The sequence below is a fragment of the Octopus sinensis genome, linkage group LG26 (assembly GCF_006345805.1).
Source record: "Octopus sinensis linkage group LG26, ASM634580v1, whole genome shotgun sequence".
NCBI lineage: Eukaryota > Metazoa > Mollusca > Cephalopoda > Octopoda > Octopodidae > Octopus > Octopus sinensis.
In genome coordinates this window covers 9,668,742-9,689,201 of record NC_043022.1, presented here as the reverse complement: position 1 = coordinate 9,689,201, position 20,460 = coordinate 9,668,742, and the positions used below count along the sequence as shown (strand labels likewise).

At 38.6% G+C, this 20,460-nt stretch overlaps 2 protein-coding genes across 6 annotated transcripts in view; one reads left to right on the top strand and one right to left on the bottom strand.

Moving 5' to 3' along the window:
- The window catches only part of LOC118768015 (Ig-like V-type domain-containing protein FAM187A), a 14,289-nt gene extending 13,094 nt beyond the window's left edge, over positions 1-1,195 (top strand). The window contains exon 6 of the mRNA XM_036513679.1: positions 995-1,195. Coding sequence (XP_036369572.1) covers positions 995-1,166 — 172 coding nt within the window. The 3' untranslated portion in view covers positions 1,167-1,195. The remainder of the gene's footprint in view (positions 1-994) is intronic.
- Positions 1-20,460, bottom strand: part of LOC115224739 (epidermal growth factor receptor substrate 15-like 1) — a 269,100-nt gene that overhangs the window by 94,742 nt on the left and 153,898 nt on the right. For 3 of the 5 annotated variants that reach the window (XM_036513677.1, XM_036513674.1, XM_036513676.1), the window contains 5 exons: positions 18,984-19,085; positions 16,675-16,824; positions 11,063-11,217; positions 7,549-7,726; positions 4,229-4,306 (listed from right to left, as the gene is read on the bottom strand). In XM_036513677.1, coding sequence (XP_036369570.1) covers positions 4,229-4,306; positions 7,549-7,726; positions 11,063-11,217; positions 16,675-16,824; positions 18,984-19,085 — 663 coding nt within the window. The remainder of the gene's footprint in view (positions 1-4,228; positions 4,307-7,548; positions 7,727-11,062; positions 11,218-16,674; positions 16,825-18,983; positions 19,086-20,460) is intronic. The other 2 variants (XM_036513675.1, XM_036513678.1) reach the window with 1 other exon arrangement.

The following is a 20,460-nucleotide window of genomic DNA, read 5'->3' as shown; positions in this document are numbered from 1 at the left end:
CGCTAAGTTACGGAGACATAAACACACCAACATCAGTTATCAAGTGATGGTGGGGGGACAAACACAGACACCTAAATATATACATATATATATATATATATATATGTATATATATATATATTACTATGTACATATCATATATACATACATATCGTTTATCTTTTACTTATTTCTGCCAGCTCACCACCTTCTTATTATGATGATGATGATGATGCTAATCTTTCTACAGTAGGCACAAAGCCTGAAATTTGCAGGGAGGATGTAAGTCAATTACATCAACCCCAGTGCATAACTGGTACTTATTTAATCGACCCCGAAAGGATGAAAGATAAAAATCGACCTCGGCATAGATTGAACTCAAAACACAAAGACAGATGAAATGCCACTAAGCATTTTGCCCAGCGTGCTAACAACTGTGCCAGGTCGCTACCTTATAATAATAATAATAATAATAATAATAATAATATAATCCTTTCTCCTATAAGCACAAGGCCTGAAATTCGATGGGAAGGGATTGTCGATTACATTGACCCCAGTGTTTCACTGGTACTTAATTTATCAACCACGAAATGATAAAACGCAAAGTCGACCATGGTGGAATTTGAACTCAGAATATAGCAACAGATGAAATACTGCTATGCATTTCACCTAGCATGCTAACAGCTCTGCCAGGTCACCACTTGATAATGATAATAATAATAATAATAATAATAATAATAATAATAACAATAATAATAACAATAATAATAATGGCTTCAAATTTTGCCACAAGGACAGCAGTTTTAGGAGAGGGGATAAATAGATTACATCAACCCCAGTGTTCAATTGGTATTTATTTTCCCGGTGGAATTTGAACTTGGAACATAGCAACCTGCGTAATATTGCTAAGCATTTCATCCAGCATGTTAACGATTCAGCCAGCTTGCCACCTTAATAATAATAATAATAATAACAACAACAAACCAAAAAATTCATAATGGAATCTTTTGTACAGTTGCTGGAAAGAGACTCTCCTGCTGCAGACAACAAAACTGGTTGTGACAGAACCGATGCCAGATAGTGCAGATCCGTATATCATCTATTCTCTGTGTGGAATTACCATCTTCGGGTTGCTAATGACCACCTGTTGTATGTACAGTGGTAGGCACAGAAAAATGGCCCGTTAACACGGTAAACATAACACCACTTGCTAATAATAACAATACTAATAATTTTATAATAAATAAACATTTCTTAAAAATAAAACAGAAGAACGCAAGAAACATCCCATCATATAAAACATAGTGTAAAATGAATAAAAAAAATTAATTAATTAAATGTTAGTAATTCCTCAAATTAAAAATCAGTAAGCTGCAAAATGATAAGCCAGGTGAGATTTAGAATTAATAATAAGCAAGGGAGAAAATAAAAGACTTATTTGGTTTTTCAGAAACTTTCTTCACTTTTCCAAGCATGTACAAAATATACTTCAGAAAAATATGAAAAATTAATAATAAAAAGTGGCCCCTAAACATGGCTGATTGAAAAATGAGTAAATGACTTGTTAAGGTTTTCTCTGCAGCCAAAATTGATTCTGTTATGACATCAGAAGCAAACAAGCAATGAGAACAAAGATGGAAAAAAGGTAATGGGCGTACATGCCATATTTTGTCTGTCTGTCTGTCTGTCTGTCCGTCTATCTATCTAACTACCTATTTGTCTGTCTGTCCATCCGTCTGTCCATCTATCTATCTATGTATCTATCCATCTGTCTGTCTATATCTATTTGTCTGTCTGTCTATCTACTATCTATATTTATGTGTGTGTGGTGTGTGTGTGTGTGTGTGTGTGTGTGTACTCCACTACCACTTGACAGCCAATATTGGTGTGTTTACATCCCTGTTTACATCCATGGTTCCTAGTTCAGCCTCACTGCATGGCACCTTGGCCAAGTGTCTTCTACTATAACCTCAGACCAACCAAAGTGGCAGAAACATTGGAGGTACGTTGTGCTTGAGAAGATTCGTCAAGCCAAGTGAAACCATAATCACTAACATTGCTAGCATCATGCAAATGGCACAGATGAAATCATAGTCATAGCTGCCGCAGGTGCCATATAAATGGCACCCATGCAGGTGGCACATACTAAAGCACAGATTACACTATGGGAATGATTGACATTAGAAAGGGCATCCAGCCCCAGAAACCATGCCATATCAAACTGGAACCTGGTGCAGATCTTCATTTCACCAGCTCCTGTCAAACCATCCAACAGATGCCAGCATGGAACGTGGGCATTAAATGATGCTGATGATGAGCTACAGCGAAAACCTTAACAAGTGATGTAAAGCACACAGCTAACACAATACATCATATAGTACATCATGGTTGCATAATGAAATACTGTATCCCGCCAAATCATTAATAAGAGTAACTGAGTCATGCTTGCAGCAAAACCCTTGTTTTTTTCCAGCATACAAGTTGACATAGTATATAGGGTAAATATGTAGGGTAAACATTCAAGCATTGTCACTATCTTTGAAAATCATGTGGCATTTCACATGGAGGTTTTGCTCTTCTAATGTCACATTGGTTGATAAGTTGATCTACCATCGTTAGCAGTCAATTTTGTCCAGAAAAAATTAGACTTACATGTTGGAAGATACAGTTAGGTACATGTATGTATGTGCATATGTATGTATAGAAACACATGCATTCATGTGTGCATTCGCACACATACACACACACCATATTTTCAGGCATACAAGTCAACATAATATCTCTAAACCCTTCTACATGTTGGATGGAATTTTTGGTTCTCCAAAGTAGTTTTGGTGTACAAGTTAGCCTGGCTTTTTCAGCAGTAAATTTTGGTCTGAAAAAAATTTGAACTGTATGCTGGAAAACACAGTGTTGTGTGTGTGTGTGTGTGTGTGTGTGTGTGTGTGTATGTGTGAGCGTCTGTGTGTAAATATAAACAAACTAACATTTGTTTTTATGAGAAACGTTGAAATGTTTATTCTACAATACAAACAAGAAGATATTTTTTCAAATGCAGAATTGTTGTTAGAACAACAGAAATACTGGCTAAATTACCCTTGCAAGGTGGAAAAAAAATTGTCAACAAATAACCAGGCTGTTTATTGACAAATTTTTCCACCTTGCAAGGATAATTTATTTAGTATTTCTACCATTCTAACAACAATTCTGCATTCCAAAAATATCTTCTTCTTGTCTGTATCACACACACACACACAATATATATATATATATATTATATATATATATATTATATATATATATAGAAGAAATAAGGAACTCAGAAATCTGGATGAGTTTATATTTACAGATTTTTATTAATGTCACATGCTTTTATAAGTTATGTATTAGCGCTTGCATCTATTCTAGTAGAATCTCCAGATTTGGAGATTCTACTAGAGTAGATGCAAGCGCTAATACATAACTTATAAAAGCATGTGACATTAATAAAAAATCTGTAAATATAAACTTATCTAGATTTCTGAGTACCTTATTTCTTCTAATATATAATACCTGTACATCATCTCCAAACCTTCTAATATATATATATATATATATATAATATATATATATATATATGTATATATATATTTATGTATGTATATGTATGTATGTATATATATATATTTTCAGGGCATACTAATAAACGTAGTACATAATGTCAACATTCAAACATTGTCATTATCTTTCCAAATCCTGCTTTATTTCACATGCCATTGTTAGTCCTCCAAACTTGTCTTGGTGCATGAGTCAACCTACCTATTTTGGCTTTAAATTTTGGTCAGAAAAAGTCAACTTGCCTGCCAGAAAATACAGCATATCACCTCCTACGCAATTTTTTTTTTTTACCTCCCACTTTTTTTCTTTTTCTTTTATTTGTAAATTAAATAATGGCAGAGATAACTGCTAATGAAATCATGTTTGATAGATTTAGCAATGTGTTAATTAGCGAAATAGAAATAGAGGAATTGATGGCAGGGGAGGGTGGAAGCAAACAAGCAAATGTATGTTAAATAAACAGCTGCAGATGATAAGGGTGATAATGATGATTGTTAAAAAAATGGGTTATATATATATATATATATATATATATATATATATACAGGAAAATGAAAAAAGTAAGGAACCAATGCCAGCCACCAATTGGGTTATTACTATTATTGTTGTTATTATTTTTAGGGGGTGTTTTTTATACAAGAACAAAACAAACCAGAAAGTCAGTATTTGAATGCTCGGTCCCACTCAAATCAGTGGCTGGGTTTTGATTTTGGGGGTCAGAATCTTCGTCCTGAAATGAACAATCATGCAATGAAGCAACAATACATGCAGCGTGCAAAATTGTGATGTATACAAGATGTGCATATATGTGCGTGTGTGTATGTGCATATATATATATATATATATATATATATATATATATACATATATATATATGTGTGTGTACACGAGTGGATGCTGAAAAGTTGGTGACTTTGAGTAAGAGAAAATAAAGGAGGATCAGCTAATTATGATTTTATTCAACACTAGCAGTATCGCCCAGTGTTGCTCAGGTTTATTTCAACCCTTTAGAATTGGAATTTTTGAAAAGTAAAAATTTTGCATTATGTAGCTTGTTATTCTCTTTAAGTGAACATTTTTCTGGTTGAAATACACCGAAAATGGTGACACAGCAGTCAAAAAATCGTAAAAAATAGGGATTTTCATAGGAAAAAAAAGCACTTTTTTGGTGTAAATAATTTTTGGTCTTAACATGGTCTGATTTGAATCTTATCTTCTATGGAATGAAGAGTAAGCCTTCTATCATACTCTCAACTTTGGTCAACTTGCGCCACAGGGTCACGGAGGAAACAGTGTTAGTTGAAGGCTACCAAACCTGCCACACACACAGACAACTTCAGCTTTATATAGATATAGATATTCCCCTATCAGATTCACACTTATTATAGCAGTCCTTTAGTTTTTCTAAGCCCTGTAAAAGGACTTGGAAGGTCGGGCCTCCAACCAGGCTTTTCCCAATACCCTTAAAGCCAGGAACTTTTTAGTACCCTCGCATGTATGGATGTATATGTGTGCATAATATGGCGTATGAAGAGAACGAGTAATGGTAGTAGAATAAAAGGAAGCTGGTAACAACAAAAAAGATGGGGTGTAGCATGGGTGCAAATTTTAATGAGATGCTTCATGGAAAACAGACATTAAACAAAGATGATGATGATGATGATGGTCCCAAGGAGCCATTAAGATTGCTTAGAAGATGAAGCAAGAGGAAAAGACAAAGGCGTGGGGAAGAGAGAATCCCCTTTGCTATCTTTAATGTATCTTATCTCTTCTTTCCTCTTCACAGCAGCTTGTTATGGCAAGACAGAGTAGCCTAAACATCCATACAATGTATATGTGTATATATATATATATATATATACCGAAATCCTCAAGTATAATCTGCATTTTTTCCCCAAAATTTAAAGGTCAAAATCCCTAGTGTATACTATATATGAGGTTAAAAATGAAAAATATTTTCTAAGCAATGTCCGAGTCTCATGAGGTAGTGAGTTTGATTCCTGGACCGTGCTGTGTTGTGTTCTGGGACATAACATACTGCTCAAAGACACAATGTGCCACTCAAGGACACGACGTGCTGCTCAAGGACATGACATGCCGCTCAAGGACACAACGTGCCAATCAAGGACACGACAAGCCGCTCAAGGACACGGCATGCTGCTCAAGGACACGGCATGCCGCTCAAGGACATGACATGCCGCTCAAGGACACAACGTGCCACTCAAGGACACGACATGTCGCTCAAGGACACAGCGTGCCGCTCAGGGACACAGTGTGCCACTCAGGAACACGACGTGCTGCTCAAGGACACGACATGCCACTGAAGGACACGACATGCCGCTCAAAGACACAACATGCCACTCAACAACACAACGTGCTGCTCAAGGACACAACATGCCGCTCAAGGACACAATGTGCTGCTCAAGGACACAATGTGCCACTCAAGGACACAGCGTGCCGCTCAAGGACATGGCATGCTGCTCAAGGACACAATGTGCTGCTCAAGAACACACCGTGTCGCTCAAGGACACAACATGCCACAAGAAATCAAACTCATGAGCAAATGACCGTGTGCCACTAACACATGCTAAAACAAACAAATATTAAATATACTTGAATAATTAAATGACATACAAGTACCCATACATTTGCATAAATCTTTCGTTTTTGGAATAGTGAATCTCAAAAGTACACGAAAAGGAGATGAGGGTTCATGTCTCACAGGCACCTTTTAACTTTTTCTATCATCATCATCATCATTTAATGAACATTTTCCATGCTGGCATGGGTTGAACAGTTTAATAGAAGCTGGCAAACCAGAGAGCTGCACCAGGTTCCAACTGTCGCATTTGGCATGGTTCCTATAGCTGGATGTCCTTCTTAATGCCAACCACTTTACAGAGTGTACATGGCAGCCTAATATTTACTTATTACAATTCATAGCTTTATACATGCTTCGAGATCCACTATTCCCAAAAATGGCTATTTCACATTCTCTCAAATGAGTGAACTGATGTTGCTCAAAGGGGTTAGGAACCAGCATGATGCGGCAAGGGTAAACCAGCATATGCCGTCAGGCCCCGCTGCTTGTATCGGGGGTTGCATTCTATGCCTTGACCCGAGTATAAGACGGGGCCCACCCCTTTGAGCTGGGAAATGAATGGAATGTCTGGCGTGTGTCTTGTTGTCGCTTAAAAAAGCATCCAGTCCACTCTGTGGAGTGGTTGGCATTTGGAAGGGCATCCAGCTATAAAAACCATGCCAAAACTGACCTTGCCTGTGCTGGTGCCATGTTAAAAGCACTCAGTCCATGCTGTAGAGTGGTTGGTGTTAGGAAGGGCATCCAGCCATAAAAAAACACAGAAGTATGGTGCAGGCATCTGCCTGACCAGTTCCCGTTAAACCATCCAACCGATGCCAGTACGGAAGGAGGACATTAAACGATGATGATGATAATGATGATGATTGTAGGGCATGTGTAAGAGGCCAGACCTGGCTAGTGCAACCATAAAACAGGAAGAATATTTGAACCGGATACGACCGGTTTAAACACTAAAGGGTTAATACTGTACTGTGCAAGGTACAGGGTCTGGCAGCCGCAGGAATTTGTAATTCCTGCTTGTAAATTGGTGCAGATTTATAAGAGGTTTTCGACCATCAATGTCCAAAAGGTCAGTGTTGTACCTATACAAAGAAAACGAATGCCAAAGAGGGTGAGGGTCTAAAGAAAAGATGAGGAGAAGAGAGAGAAAGAGAGAGAGACAGACAGAGAGGCAGACAGACAGGCAGACTGACAGACAGACAGACAGACAGGTAGGTAGGTAGGCAAAGAAATGCAGAGAGAGATAGGAGAGGGGGAGAGTGTGTGTGTGTGTGTGTGTGTGTGTGTGTGTGGTGTGTGTGTGTGTGCTTGTGTGGGGTAGGGAAAGAGGTAGGTGGAGTATATAAAGAGTAATAGTAGAGTGAACAAACCATGACTCCGAAAGCAGCTGGTCCAGCATTAGTCTGCGACCTCATGGTCGGAGGTACCATCTCAGGTGTGAGCTGCTGTGGTAGGGTCGCTCCTTTCTTCTTTTCGCCCATCAGATACATCGCTAATGCAAACTGCTCTGCATTCAGCTTACCAGTACTTTTTATATCACATAATGACCTGCAATGAGAAGGTGAGGTAAAAAGGATCATATAATTCATTCAGGTACACAGGTATTTCAGCAGAATGCCACAATAATTGCATAAGAGTCGCAGAAACATGTGCAGCATGTTAAGTATGCTGGGCGAAATGCAATTATTATGATTACCTAAAACCACCTTGGTAATGCTTGCCCATGAAGGTCACTGGTACTAATGCCACTTAAAAAGCAGTGGTGCTGGTGTCATGTAAAATGCACCCAGTGCACTCTGAGGAGTGGTTGGCATTAGGAAGGGCATCCAACTGTAGAAACCAGGCCAAAATAGACCATGGGACCTGGTGTGGACCCTGGCTTTGCCAGTTCCTTGTCAAACCATCCAACCCATGCTAGCATGGCAAACAGATACTAAATAATGATGATGATGATGATGTCTATGCTTGGAAGATAAGCTGTTCATCACGTGTGTGTGTGTATTAATGACAGACAGCAAATACCTTGTTGTATTTATTCCATCCGAGTGACATCCCTTTACCTTGAAATAAGTTAAACCAAACAATAAAGAGAAATCAATGAAAAAGATAATTACCAAAGCAGGGTGATCGATATAGTTGACCAAAGCCATTTGGAGAGGTGCCTGAGCATAACCATTGTCCAATGGCCAAAACAAAATATCACTAACAAAGGAGCAGCTATTGTGGTCACTCAACCTGCTAGAAGCAGCAGCCAAATCTCTCAAAAAAACCCACAACCCCATATCATCAAATGTCCAATGCTAGCCAGGATTGCATTAAACCTAAAATCTGCTCAAACTAGGTTGCCCTGGGCTAAACAACAATAAATGAAATTTATCCACTGAGAAGAATTCTTGCTTTAGATAATAGATGTTAACAATCACCAAGTCATTTCCTGTTGTATAGGAACCAGCATGTCAAAGAGTAGACCCAAAATTTCCTCTCTCTCTCTGTGTAGAACTTGTGGTAGAACTTCCATCATCCCACTACCACTTTGCCATCACCCCTTCCTTCCTTATTCACCTATCACTCCTTCCTTCCTCATTCACCTATCACCCCTTCCTTCCTCATTTATATGTTGTGACGGAGAAAAACACAAGAGTATTATTATAGTAGACTAGCTGGCTCTGTACCATCGAAAATGACAGCTAATTGTAGTACTTTATATGTAAATAAAATAAAAAATAAGATACACAGATACAAATGTTCACATACTTCCCTTGCACATGCACACACATACACACATACTCACAGAGTTGAAACACTGTTTGATTTTTCTTTTCAGTGTTAAATATTCACCACCCCACTTCCATTGCACACACAGACACAAACATTCACAAACCTCCCTTTAACATACACACACACACATACTCACACGCTGTTTGTTTGTTTGTTTGTTTGTTTTTTGCTGTCTTCCCTTCTTTTCTCATTCATATGTTGTGACAGAGAAAAACATGAGAGTAATATCTTAGTAGATAATTATGATAAAGAATGATGATGTGATGAGCCACATTAAGAAGAAACTGAGGCTAGGTATGTGTCATATGCTTTGAATACATACAAATACACAGAGAGAGGCATGTGTGTGTGTATGTGCAAGTACAGACATCATGTGCTATGCTGAATAGATAAGAACTATAGAGAATAGCATGATATATCAAAACATAATATATATGTAGTGATAGAAGGTCAGACATCGAATGTGTAGTGCTTGGAGCTATATAGATGAAGAGGTAGATAACAGCAGTGAATGGAAGAATGTAAAGGAAGTACAGCAGAATGTAGCCAGAGGCATTCTAGGTAAAGAAATATAAAAAGGAAATGGGATTTTGGGATTTCAGAAGAAACATAGGAAGTAATTGAAGCATGAAAGGAATGAAAATGAATTGTTTAAAGTTGGGGTGAGAGAATAAGGTGGGGGGTCTTTAACTAGAAACAGGTAAATACTGGAGATTCGATAGAAAGGTTTAAAGGTGTTTAAGATGAGATGAAAAGAGGGATTGAGAAAGCTTATGAAATATTAAACGAGATTACAGGTCAAGTAGAAAGATGAAAAGGACTGTGTTTAGTGCTAATGGGTAATTAATACCATCTGATGTAAGTGTGCAAGAACAACAGAAAGAACAGTTTTAGAGTAATAATCAAAAACAAGACATTTTTAATAGGGAGAAATGCTTTCTTAATTCCTTGACCACAAGAAGAGCTGGAAATAGCCAAACACTGAAATAGCTGTTGAAGAAATAGCAAAAGCCATTAAATAATTACAAAGAGGAGAAAGTCTCCTGGATTAGAGGGAATTGTAAAAGAAATTGCTAAAACTGGCTGCAAGAGTATTATGGAAACTGTTGCTCAAAATATCTATCCTAGTGGGAGGCACTTGCCAAAGGGGTCATGTAATGGAACTCAACCTGAAACCACGTGGATGCAGAGTAAGATTCTTAACCACACAGCCCGAGAAACCCTTTGCGGCAAATGACAGGGGAGATATTAACAGTGTAGGGAATATCAATATATTGTATTAAGATATGATAAATAATGATATAATGAACTATATTATATTTCGTTTTTGGATTTGGTTTGCAAGATTCTTTATATGAGTTCGCGTGTTGAAGCATATTTTATTGTGTCTGGGGAGAGTCATTTTCTTTTTGTGCCTTTTTATTTTATACTATAACCTCAGGCCAACCAAAGCCTTGTGAGTGGATTTGGTAGACGGAAACTGAAAGAAGCCCGTCGTATGTGTGTCTGTGTGTCTTTCTGTCTGTGTTTGTCCCACCATCACTGCTTGACAACCGCTGTTGGTGAGTTTACCGCCCCCTAACACAGCAGTTCGGCAAAAAGGACCAATAGAATAAGTACTAGGCTTAAAAAATAAGTCCCGGAGTCGATTTGTTCAGCTAAAACCTCTCAAGGTGCTGCAGCATGGCCGCAGTCAAACAACTGAAACGAGCAAAATAACAAGAGTTTGTGTGTGTGTGTGTGTGTTACTGTCTCTTTGCCATGACATCATGTGACTGTTGTGAGAGTCAGCATCATGCAAGCAGTGTCTTTTGTCTCCAATCTTCATGAAAACATGTTTGGTGAAGGGCGAATTCTACCTTACTTGGATACAGGTGAGGGTCAGAAAGACATCTGGCCACAGAAAATCCACCTTAAAAAAATCTATTTCATTCAACCCATGGAAAAGTGAACATTAAACAATGATGATGACGGCGACAATAACGATGACGATGACAATGATGATAACACATAAATAGATATTAAGTAAAAAATTTTTTTTTTAAAAAAGGCAAAAGACTTTTTTTTTGTTTTTTCCTCTTGATGAAAATTAAATAAGGAACTTACCAAATATGAGCTAAAACATTATTGCTTAATCCACTTTGCAGGAAAACATCCCGGATTTCCTTGCCAGATACAAATCCATCCATATCTGTGTCAGTTTTTTTAAAAAGAATATCATAATTTGCCTTTTCGGTGTTGGTTACCACCCATTGCAAAGGCTACAACAGCAAAAAAAGAAAAGAGAAAGGAAATATAGTAAGAAAAGCAAACAAAAATAACAAATGTTAATATCAATTTTAACCCTTTGCCTGACTTCTGTATCACCTATGATACAAAGAACAGTTTCCCCACGATGTCTAAGCATCATTTATAATAATAAATGCGAAAATGAATTTGTGTGTGTCAGTGTGTCATACTTTTACCCCCTCTCTCACTATTCAATGACACTTCCACTATTCATTCTGGAGTGAGAGTAATAGTAGGCATAGAGTCTTTGATTAGATCCTCAAAATTAATCTCAGGTAACACATCTGCATCTATACTTAGTCCCGATAAAGGCATCTCGAATATTATTTTAGCAAGTTTAAAGTGATTTCTTTTGTACCATAAACCATTTACCATTTCTGTGGCACTAGTGATGAACTCATTCCTGGCAGCAAACCAGCCGGTGGAGCCGAAACAGCATTGGCCAGCAAGCTACCGGAGTGTGTGCGAGAGCATACAACGGCCAGCAGCATGCAGAGAGACAGTCGCGAGAGAGAGGCAAGGAAGAGCACGTCATTGTCACTGTCAGGCAGGAAGCGCGAGGCAAAGCAGCGCAGTCCCGGTTGCATGGGCAAAGGCGCAGAGGTGCACAGCAGTGACGACAGCTAGGTGCAGGCGAGGAAGAAACCAAAGAAACAAGGGCAAACTTTAAATGCTAAACAAGTATGAACATATAGGACAAACTTATGAACATGCATTGGACAGGAAAAGGCTTAAAATAGCCGTTAAATAAGATTAGTTATTCCTTCAGAAACAGCTTAGTGCTTTACCTGTCTTGTTTATTACATGTAATACACCTGACATATATGCCTGAAGTCCATGCATCATATTTGATAGACCTGCCCAATTTTTTTAAAAAGCACTAAACTTGGATTTTATGAAGGGAAAGCTTTAAATCATTCAGAACATATGAAACAAGGGCCACCTAAAAGTCTGAAAACAACCATGGGTGTTAGGACAAACTTATGAAAATGCTTTGGATAGGTAAAGGGTTAATATTGAAAAGGAAAGAAAAAAACAAAATAAAGTACATTTATAAACACAGATTTTTAACAACAAATCTAAGGAATGCGAATAGACAATGCAATCAACCCCCAGTATTTAACTGGTAAATATTTTATCAACCTTGGAGGGGTGAAATGATAAAGTAAACCTTACTAAGATCTGAACCCTAAATGTAATCAAGAAACATTCTGTCAAGTTACTTCTGCTAAAATGAAACGAAACACTGAGGTCAAAAGTTGCTGAGCTTCTTTAGGGGTTATAACCCTGAATATATTTACCACATTTGATGGCTGTTTCTAGTATATTAGATGACCATATAGCTACTCCTTTTATGTTTCATAACATAAATTGTAGCTGTTGCTGTTGAACCAAAACAATTGCAAATTACAATGCACCTGGGGTTTTAAAACATGGTAGGGTGTGATTCAAGGAAGATTGAACTGCTATTTGTAGCATGGGAAGTGTAGTCATGGTACTTTCTGAATGGCATAATTTCAAAACAAGAATAGCGGTAATTTTATTTTCCTTTTAGGAGTGCAGCCTGGCTGATGATAAGTCATGTATTGTGCAGCACACTTCTCAAAAAATGTTTACCAGGAGTAGCTATAGACGCAGGAGTGGCTGTGTGGTAAGTAGCTTGCTTACCAACCACATGGTTTTGGGTTCAGTCCCACTGCGTGGCACCTTGGGTAAGTGTCTTCTACTATAGCTTTGGGCCAACCAAAGCCTTGTGAGTGGATTTGGTAGATAGAAACTGAAAGTGTGTGTGTGTGTGTGAGAGAGAGAGAGAGAGAGAGTGTGTGTGTATTTGCAAGTGCAGCTGATGCTCTGGCTACTAAATTAATAAAGCTGCTACAAGCTACAGTGCATCTGCAGTTTTTAAAGACAGTAAGGCGTGATTCAAGGACTATCTATCTAGCTGCTGTTTCTAGCATGTTAAAAGACCACATAGAGTTTACTCTCCAGATCTGTTGCAAGTGAGAGTGCAGCTGATGCTGTTGCTACTAAATAAAAAAAGCTGCTACAAACTACAGTGCATATCTAGCTGCTGTTTCTAGCATGTTAAAAGACCACATAGTTTCCTTTCCAGATCTGCTGCAAGTGAGATTGTGACTCATGCAGTTGCTATTAAATATAGCTGTTCTAAGCTATAGTGCATCTGCAGTTTTTAAAGATAGTTGGGCATCATTCAAGGACTATCTATCTAGCTGCTGTTTCTAGCATGTTAAAAGACCACATAGAGTTTCCTTTCTAGCTCTGTTGCAAGCTAGATTGCACACAGAAGTATCTGTAGTTGCAACAGCTAATATAAAGAGCCCAAACCTAAACTGTGCACTGCATTATCAAACCTGGTAAATATTGGTTTAAATACAAAAATCATTATGGCATCAATGGCTTCAATTAACTTTACAGCCGTGATTACCTAACAGGCTTTGTTTACACAGCAACAGGCTGAGTGAAATTTTAGCGATAAGGATACTAAACTGTGGAGAGGGAATGCACGAAATAGGTACAAAAATATGATGTCATCACATCACATGATCTCCCACCAGCCTGTGCGTCAATCAAACTGCATAATGGAAAATTGACAAAAGAGGAGTATTGTATTTATAAATTTACTTCTCCCTATTTAATCAAATCCATTGTAATTATTTATGGAGATGTACTTGCATAGCAAGTGACTTGATCTGAGATCGTATGCTGAAACAAAAACAATTGCAGTATGGAAGGTGTTTATGAGTCATTTAAAAACACAAAAACCGTTAGATTCACCTCAACATTTAAATGTAATTTCTGTCAAAATACTTTCATCGCTTTGAAACCGTGACCTGTTCACAGACAAAATTCCATGCAGCACAAAATTTTGTCAATGAACAGGTCGTGGTTTCAAAACGACAAAAATATTTTGACAATTTAAATTTATATGTTGAAGTGAATCTAACAGTTTTTGTGTTTCTCAAATGGCTTATAAACACCTTCCACACTGCAATTGTCATATATATATCATCATCATCATCATCATTTAGCATCCGCTTTCCATGCTAGCATGGGTTGGACGGTTCAACTGGGGTCTGTGAAGCCAGAAGGCTGCATCAGGCCCAGTCTGATGTGGCAGTGTTTCTACGGCTGGATGCCCTTCCTATATATACTGATATATACAGTGAACAGGTCACGGTTTCAAAGCAACAAAAATATTTTGACAAATAAAATTTAAATGTTGAAGTGAATCTAACAGCTTTTGTGTGTTTCTTAAATGGCTTATAAACACCTTCCACGCTGCAATTGTCATATATATATATATATACACACTGATGCAACATGGAATTTTCTCAGTGAACAGGTCGAGGTTTCAAAGCAACGAAAATATTTTGACAAACAAAATTTAAATGTTGAAGTGAATCTATCTAACAGTTTTTGTGTGTTTCTTAAACGGCTTATAAACACCTTCCACGCTGCAAATATAATTACTTTTTTCATTTTAACTTTCTACTCCCAGTTAATTCTATTTTCTTTTCATGATTACGTATTCTGTGAAGAACAGCATTAGTTTGTAGGTTTTCAATAGATCAGTTGCAACTCCTATGCAGGGATTGACAAGGTAATGTCGATGCTACTCAGGCAGAATAAATACCATCAAGGTTTCTTATTGTCTGACTGCTTGTTTGTTTAATGCACAGCATCATTGGTAATTGGATAACCGATGTCTATTATATTCAGGCAAGGCACAAGACATAAAAACATAGTAAAAGACAGATGGATGTATTCAGCAGGGGACACCAAAGTGGTTTCAGCTAAGTATTTACCATAATTTGCTAAATCTTTGTTGAGTACATGAACTTATGGCGCAAAATGTGTGTGCGCGTGAGCGTGCATGCATGCGTGTGTGCATACGTGCATGTCTATACGTATACAGATGCATACATAAACATGCATATATGTATGTATATATCTACATACATATAGCAGTGGCTGTGTGGTAAGAAGCTTGCTTACCAATCACATGGTTCCGGGTTCAGTCCCACTGCACAGCACCTTGGGCAAGTGTCTTCTACTATAGCCTCAGGCCGACCAAAGCCTTGTGAGTGGATTTGGTAGACAGAAACTGAAAGAAGCCCGTCACGTGTGTGTGTGCAAGTGTCTGTCCCACCAACATAGCTTGACAACCGATGCTGGTGTGTTTACATCCCCATAACTTAGCAGTTCAGCAAAAGAAACTGATAGAATAAGTACTATTAAATGGTTAGTGGGGTCCACCAGAATAAAATAGTAGTTAAAGGGGTTCATAGATAGAAAAATGGCTGAGAGACCTTGATCAGTAGTTCTCAACCAGGGTCCATATAAGATTGGTGGGGTTTCCATGCAATGAAATAGTAAATAGGGGATCCACAATAGCATTTTGCTTCAGGTGTATGTATCGGTGTGTATTGCAAGAAAGAGCCAGGTTTCTTTCTCTAACATTTTACATAGTTCAACCTACATAAGTTGATGTGTGAACAACAAAATAGGAAATTTGAAAGAAGTCTGTATAAAAAAACAGTTTTTAAACATAGGATGGCTATTGGGGTCCACCAGAATAAAATAGGGTCCATAAGTAAAAAAAGGTAAAAGTGGGGTAAAAGGGGTCCATGGGTAAAAAAATAGTTGAGAGACGCAGGAGTGGCTGTGTGGTAAGTAGCTTGCTTACCAACCACATGGTTCCGGGATCAGTCCCACTGCGTGGCACCTTGGGCAAGTGTCTTCTAGTATAGCCTTGGGCTGACCAAAGCCTTGTGAGTGGATTTAGTAGACGGAAACTGAAGGAAGCCCATCGTGTATATATATGTGTGTGTGTGTGTGTGTGGTGTGTGTGTGTGTGTGTGTCTGTGTTTGTCCCCCCAACATCGCTTGACAACCGATGCTGGTGTGTTTACATCCCTGTAACTTAGTAGTTCAGCAAAAGAGACTGATAGAATAAGTACTAGGCTTACGAAGAATAAGTCCTGGGGTTGATTTGCTCAACTAAACGTTGCATGGCTGCAGTCAAATGACTGGAACAAGTAAAAGAGACCGATAGAATAAGTACTAGGCTTACGAAGAATAAATCCTGGGGTTGATTTGCTCAACTAAAGGTGGTGCTCTAGCATGGCTGCAGTCAAATGACTGGAACAAGTAAAAGAGAGTAAAAAGAGAGTAACCCTTGGGTTAGAGTATAAGAGAATGAGGGGAACGGAGTAAGTTCTTGTACAAAGGTTGTATGGTTACTGATCCCACTCAATAGGGGAAGGTAGAAATAATTGGCAGGGGACGTGTCATTTTACCCAGTATTGCAGGGAGAAAAGGTTAGGGGCAGTGAAAAGAGCCCTAACTGATAATCTAAACAAGCAACTAAGTAAATCAATAAATCTATAAATGAAGAATATACTCACAGCAGGAGAATCAGTTCTTGGTGGTAATGAATCTGTGATGGTTCCACCAGGTAATGAGACACGCTTACGCTTCGAAGGGGGGATTAATTTTGGTGGCAATGTCGTAGGAACCGGGTTATTTTCCAATGCACTATATACCAAATGCATTGCCTGAAAAACAGAAACAAAAATTAAATGACAAAAAAAAAGGCGTCAGAAAGGCGATACATACCCTGTGCACAGATAAATTTTTTCCAAAATCATAGTATCATTACCAGCATTGCCTTCCTGGCACCTGTGCCGGTGGCATGCATAAAAGATTCGAGCGAGGTCGTTGCCAGTACTGCCTGACTGGCCCCGTGCCGGTGGCATGTAAAAGCACCCACTACATTCTCAGAGTGGTTGGCGTTAGGAAGGACATCCAGCTGTAGAAACTCTTCCAGGTCAAGATTGAAGCCTGGTGCAGCCATCTGGTTCGCCAGCCCTCAGTCAAATCGTCCAACCTATGCTAGCATGGAAAGCGGACGTTAAACGATGATTGTGTGGCTTACAATGTTTTGCTTACCTATGCCCTTTTAATTGAACTGAATTAAGCTTTGTAAGTGTTTGTCTAAACTTGCTTATCAGGAAATTTGTAGGTTCGATTTTTTAAATATTTAAGTATCACCTTGGGCAAGTGTCTTGGGCCGACCAAAGCCTTGTGAGTGGATTTGGTTGACGGAAACTGAAAGAAGCCCGTCGTATATGTGTGTGTGTGTGTGTGTGTGTGTGTGTGGTGTGTGTGTGTGTGTATGTTTGTGTTTCTGTGTCTGTCCCCGAAACATCGCTTGACAACCAATGGTGGTGTGTTTATGTCCCCATAACTTAGCGGTTCGGCAAAAGAGACCGATAGAATAAGTACTAGGCTTCTAAAAAATGTCCTGGGGTCGATTTGCTCGACTAAAGGCGGTGCTCCAGCATGGCCACAGTCAAATGACTGAAACAAGTAAAAAAGCAAAATAGTATCACCATTATAGGTATTTACACTCTGGTGAAATTAGGAAACCAACTCGTAAATAAACGAAACCCTCAAATCTATTACTGTACACACAGTCGCATATCTATGTATATATTTATGTATGTTTGAAGATAATCAAACCAAATTTTCATCATTTCAAGCCACTCACCCAAGGAGTATTTCTGCCAAATTTGGTGAAAATCCATTCAGCTGTTTTCCAGTAATTTTGAAGACAAACAGACAAAGACAAGTGATTGCAATACCATGCTTTCGCTTACATGTGCAGGATAATTGAATTAAAAATACATTTACTTAAAAATATTTTAAAATAGGAAAAGAAGAAGAAATAATTTTTTTCTCTTTCTCCCACCACCGAAGGAGATAAATTAATTATTAAAACGAATACGTTTATATTTTTTCTTTTATTTGTTTCAGTCATTGGATTGTGGCCATGCTGGAACACAGCTTTGAAGGGTGTGAATTGAATGATTAGACCTCAGTAGTTATTTTTTAAAGCCTAGAACTTATTCTATCAGTGTCTCTGCCAAACTACGAAATCACAGGGACATAAACAAAGCAACACCGGTTGTCAAGCAGTAGGGGGGAGGGGCTAGCACAATACAAACATACACATCATCATCATCACCAAAATCTTTATCATAATCATCATTTAACGGCCCTTTTTCCATGCTGGCATGGGTTGAATGGTTTGGCAACAGATGAGTTAGGGAGTTGCAACAGGTTCTATGCTTGCTTTGGTATGGTTTCTACAATTGGATGCCCTTCTTAATGCCATCCACTTCACAGAATGCACTGGGTGCTTTTCATGTGGCACCACCACCAGTGAGGTTCAAGGACATGCAAGACAAGACCCCTACCTCAACTAAGAGCAGTATAGAGTGGAGGGATAAGAAACTACGGTAGATGGAGAGGAGCAGGAGTCTGGCTGAAGAGGTGACTACATAGCTTGGCCACATGAAGAGAGAGAGAAGCACATGGTGAATATGGGAGACAACATAGGACAGAGGAGCAGAAAAGGCAGATATGTAGATAAGTGTGCTGAGAGAGAATAGTGTGACAGATGATTACAGATAGGGAATGAGTTGGTAGCAGATGGAAACTATGTGGAAACCATTCGTATTTATATATTTGTATGTATGTGTGAGTGTGTCTTTGTGTTCATGTTTGCTCCACAACCTAACAATCAGTGCTGGCTTGTTTAACAGGAATCAACAAGCCAAATAAATCCTTCAAAGGGTGCTCCAGCATGGCCACAGTTCAAGCACTGAAAGAGATGAAAGATAAAAGGTAAAAAGGAGATATGAATACTTACCACTGCAAATTCATCTTTATCAAGGAAGCCATCCTTATCAACATCACTGAGGTCCCAAATGTGTCCTAATATATCTACAGGAAGTTTTGAATTAAGTAACACCTGTTAAAGGGACAAAAACACATGAAATTAATAAAAAGGAATTAAGACAATTCCATTTCTTTCTAAGTTCTGACTGGGTTCCAACCCAGGCCACAACAACAAAGTCTACGCACCACATTTCTCTGTAAAACAAAAGGTTTTTAAAATAAATCAAAAAATAAATTTTAACCCTTTAGCATTCAAATTGTTCTGCCAAATGTAAAGTTTATTTATTCACATTTGTTTTGAATTAATTATGTATTGTTAGTGTTAGGAAGGGCATCTAGCCAAAAAAAAACCCTGCCAAAACAGACACAGTAGCCTGGGGTAGTCTTCTACTTCGCCAGCTCCTGTCAGCTGTCCTACCCATGCATGCATGGAAGATGGACTTTAAATGATGATAATGATTAAAGTGTATTTAAAGTGTTTATATTTAAATACAAAATCACCATCATCACTTAACACCTGCTTAAATATGGTTTCTGATTACAAATATCTTGAGTCATACATATCATCATCTGGAAAAGATTTTCTAACTAGAAAGGGTATGGCCTGGTCAGCCTGTAATGACATGCATAAGATCTGGTCATCAAATCTAAGTAGAGACTTCAAACTTGAAATCTTCAAAGCCACAGTCGAACCAATTCTACTATATGGCTCAGAAACCTGGACGTTATCAAAGAAGCTTGAGAGGCGGTTGGATGGAACCTACACTCACCTCCTTATAAGAGCTCAAAATCTCTCGTGGAAGCGTCATCCAACCAAAATGCAAATATATGGGAAACTACCACCTGTGTCATCTCTTGTGAAAGGTAGGAGAGTCCAGTTTGCTGGACATTGTTGTAGAGCTGAAAATGAGGCAATTTCTACTCTTCTCCTCTGGAAGCCATCTACTTGCAATACCAGAGGGCGCACACTCTCTGACCCTGATGTAATCTCCAGGGATACAGGCATCCAGCAACAGGACCTCCATAATGCTATGATGGACTGTGAAGTCTGGCGTAGCATGGTAAATTCCATTGTCTCGACCACGGTCGAACAATGATGATGATGAACACCTGTTTTCCTTGCTGGTATGGGTTGGACAGTTTGACTTGGAGCTGGCTAGCAAGGAGCTATCCACACTCCAGTTGTCTGTTGAGGCATAGTTTCTACAGCTGGATGCCCTACCTAATGCCAGAGTGTGCCGAGTGCTCTTTTTTACGTGCCACCAGCATGGGTGTGTTTACAGATGGTTTCACAAGAGCTAGCCAGGCAGAAGCCTGCACCCAACTTCTGTGACTGTTTTGGAAAGATTTTTACAGCTGGATGCTCTCCCTAACACCAGCCACTCAGCAGAGTGGACGTAGTGCTTTTCACATGGCACAAGCACAGTAAGGTCAGTTTCAGCAAGCTC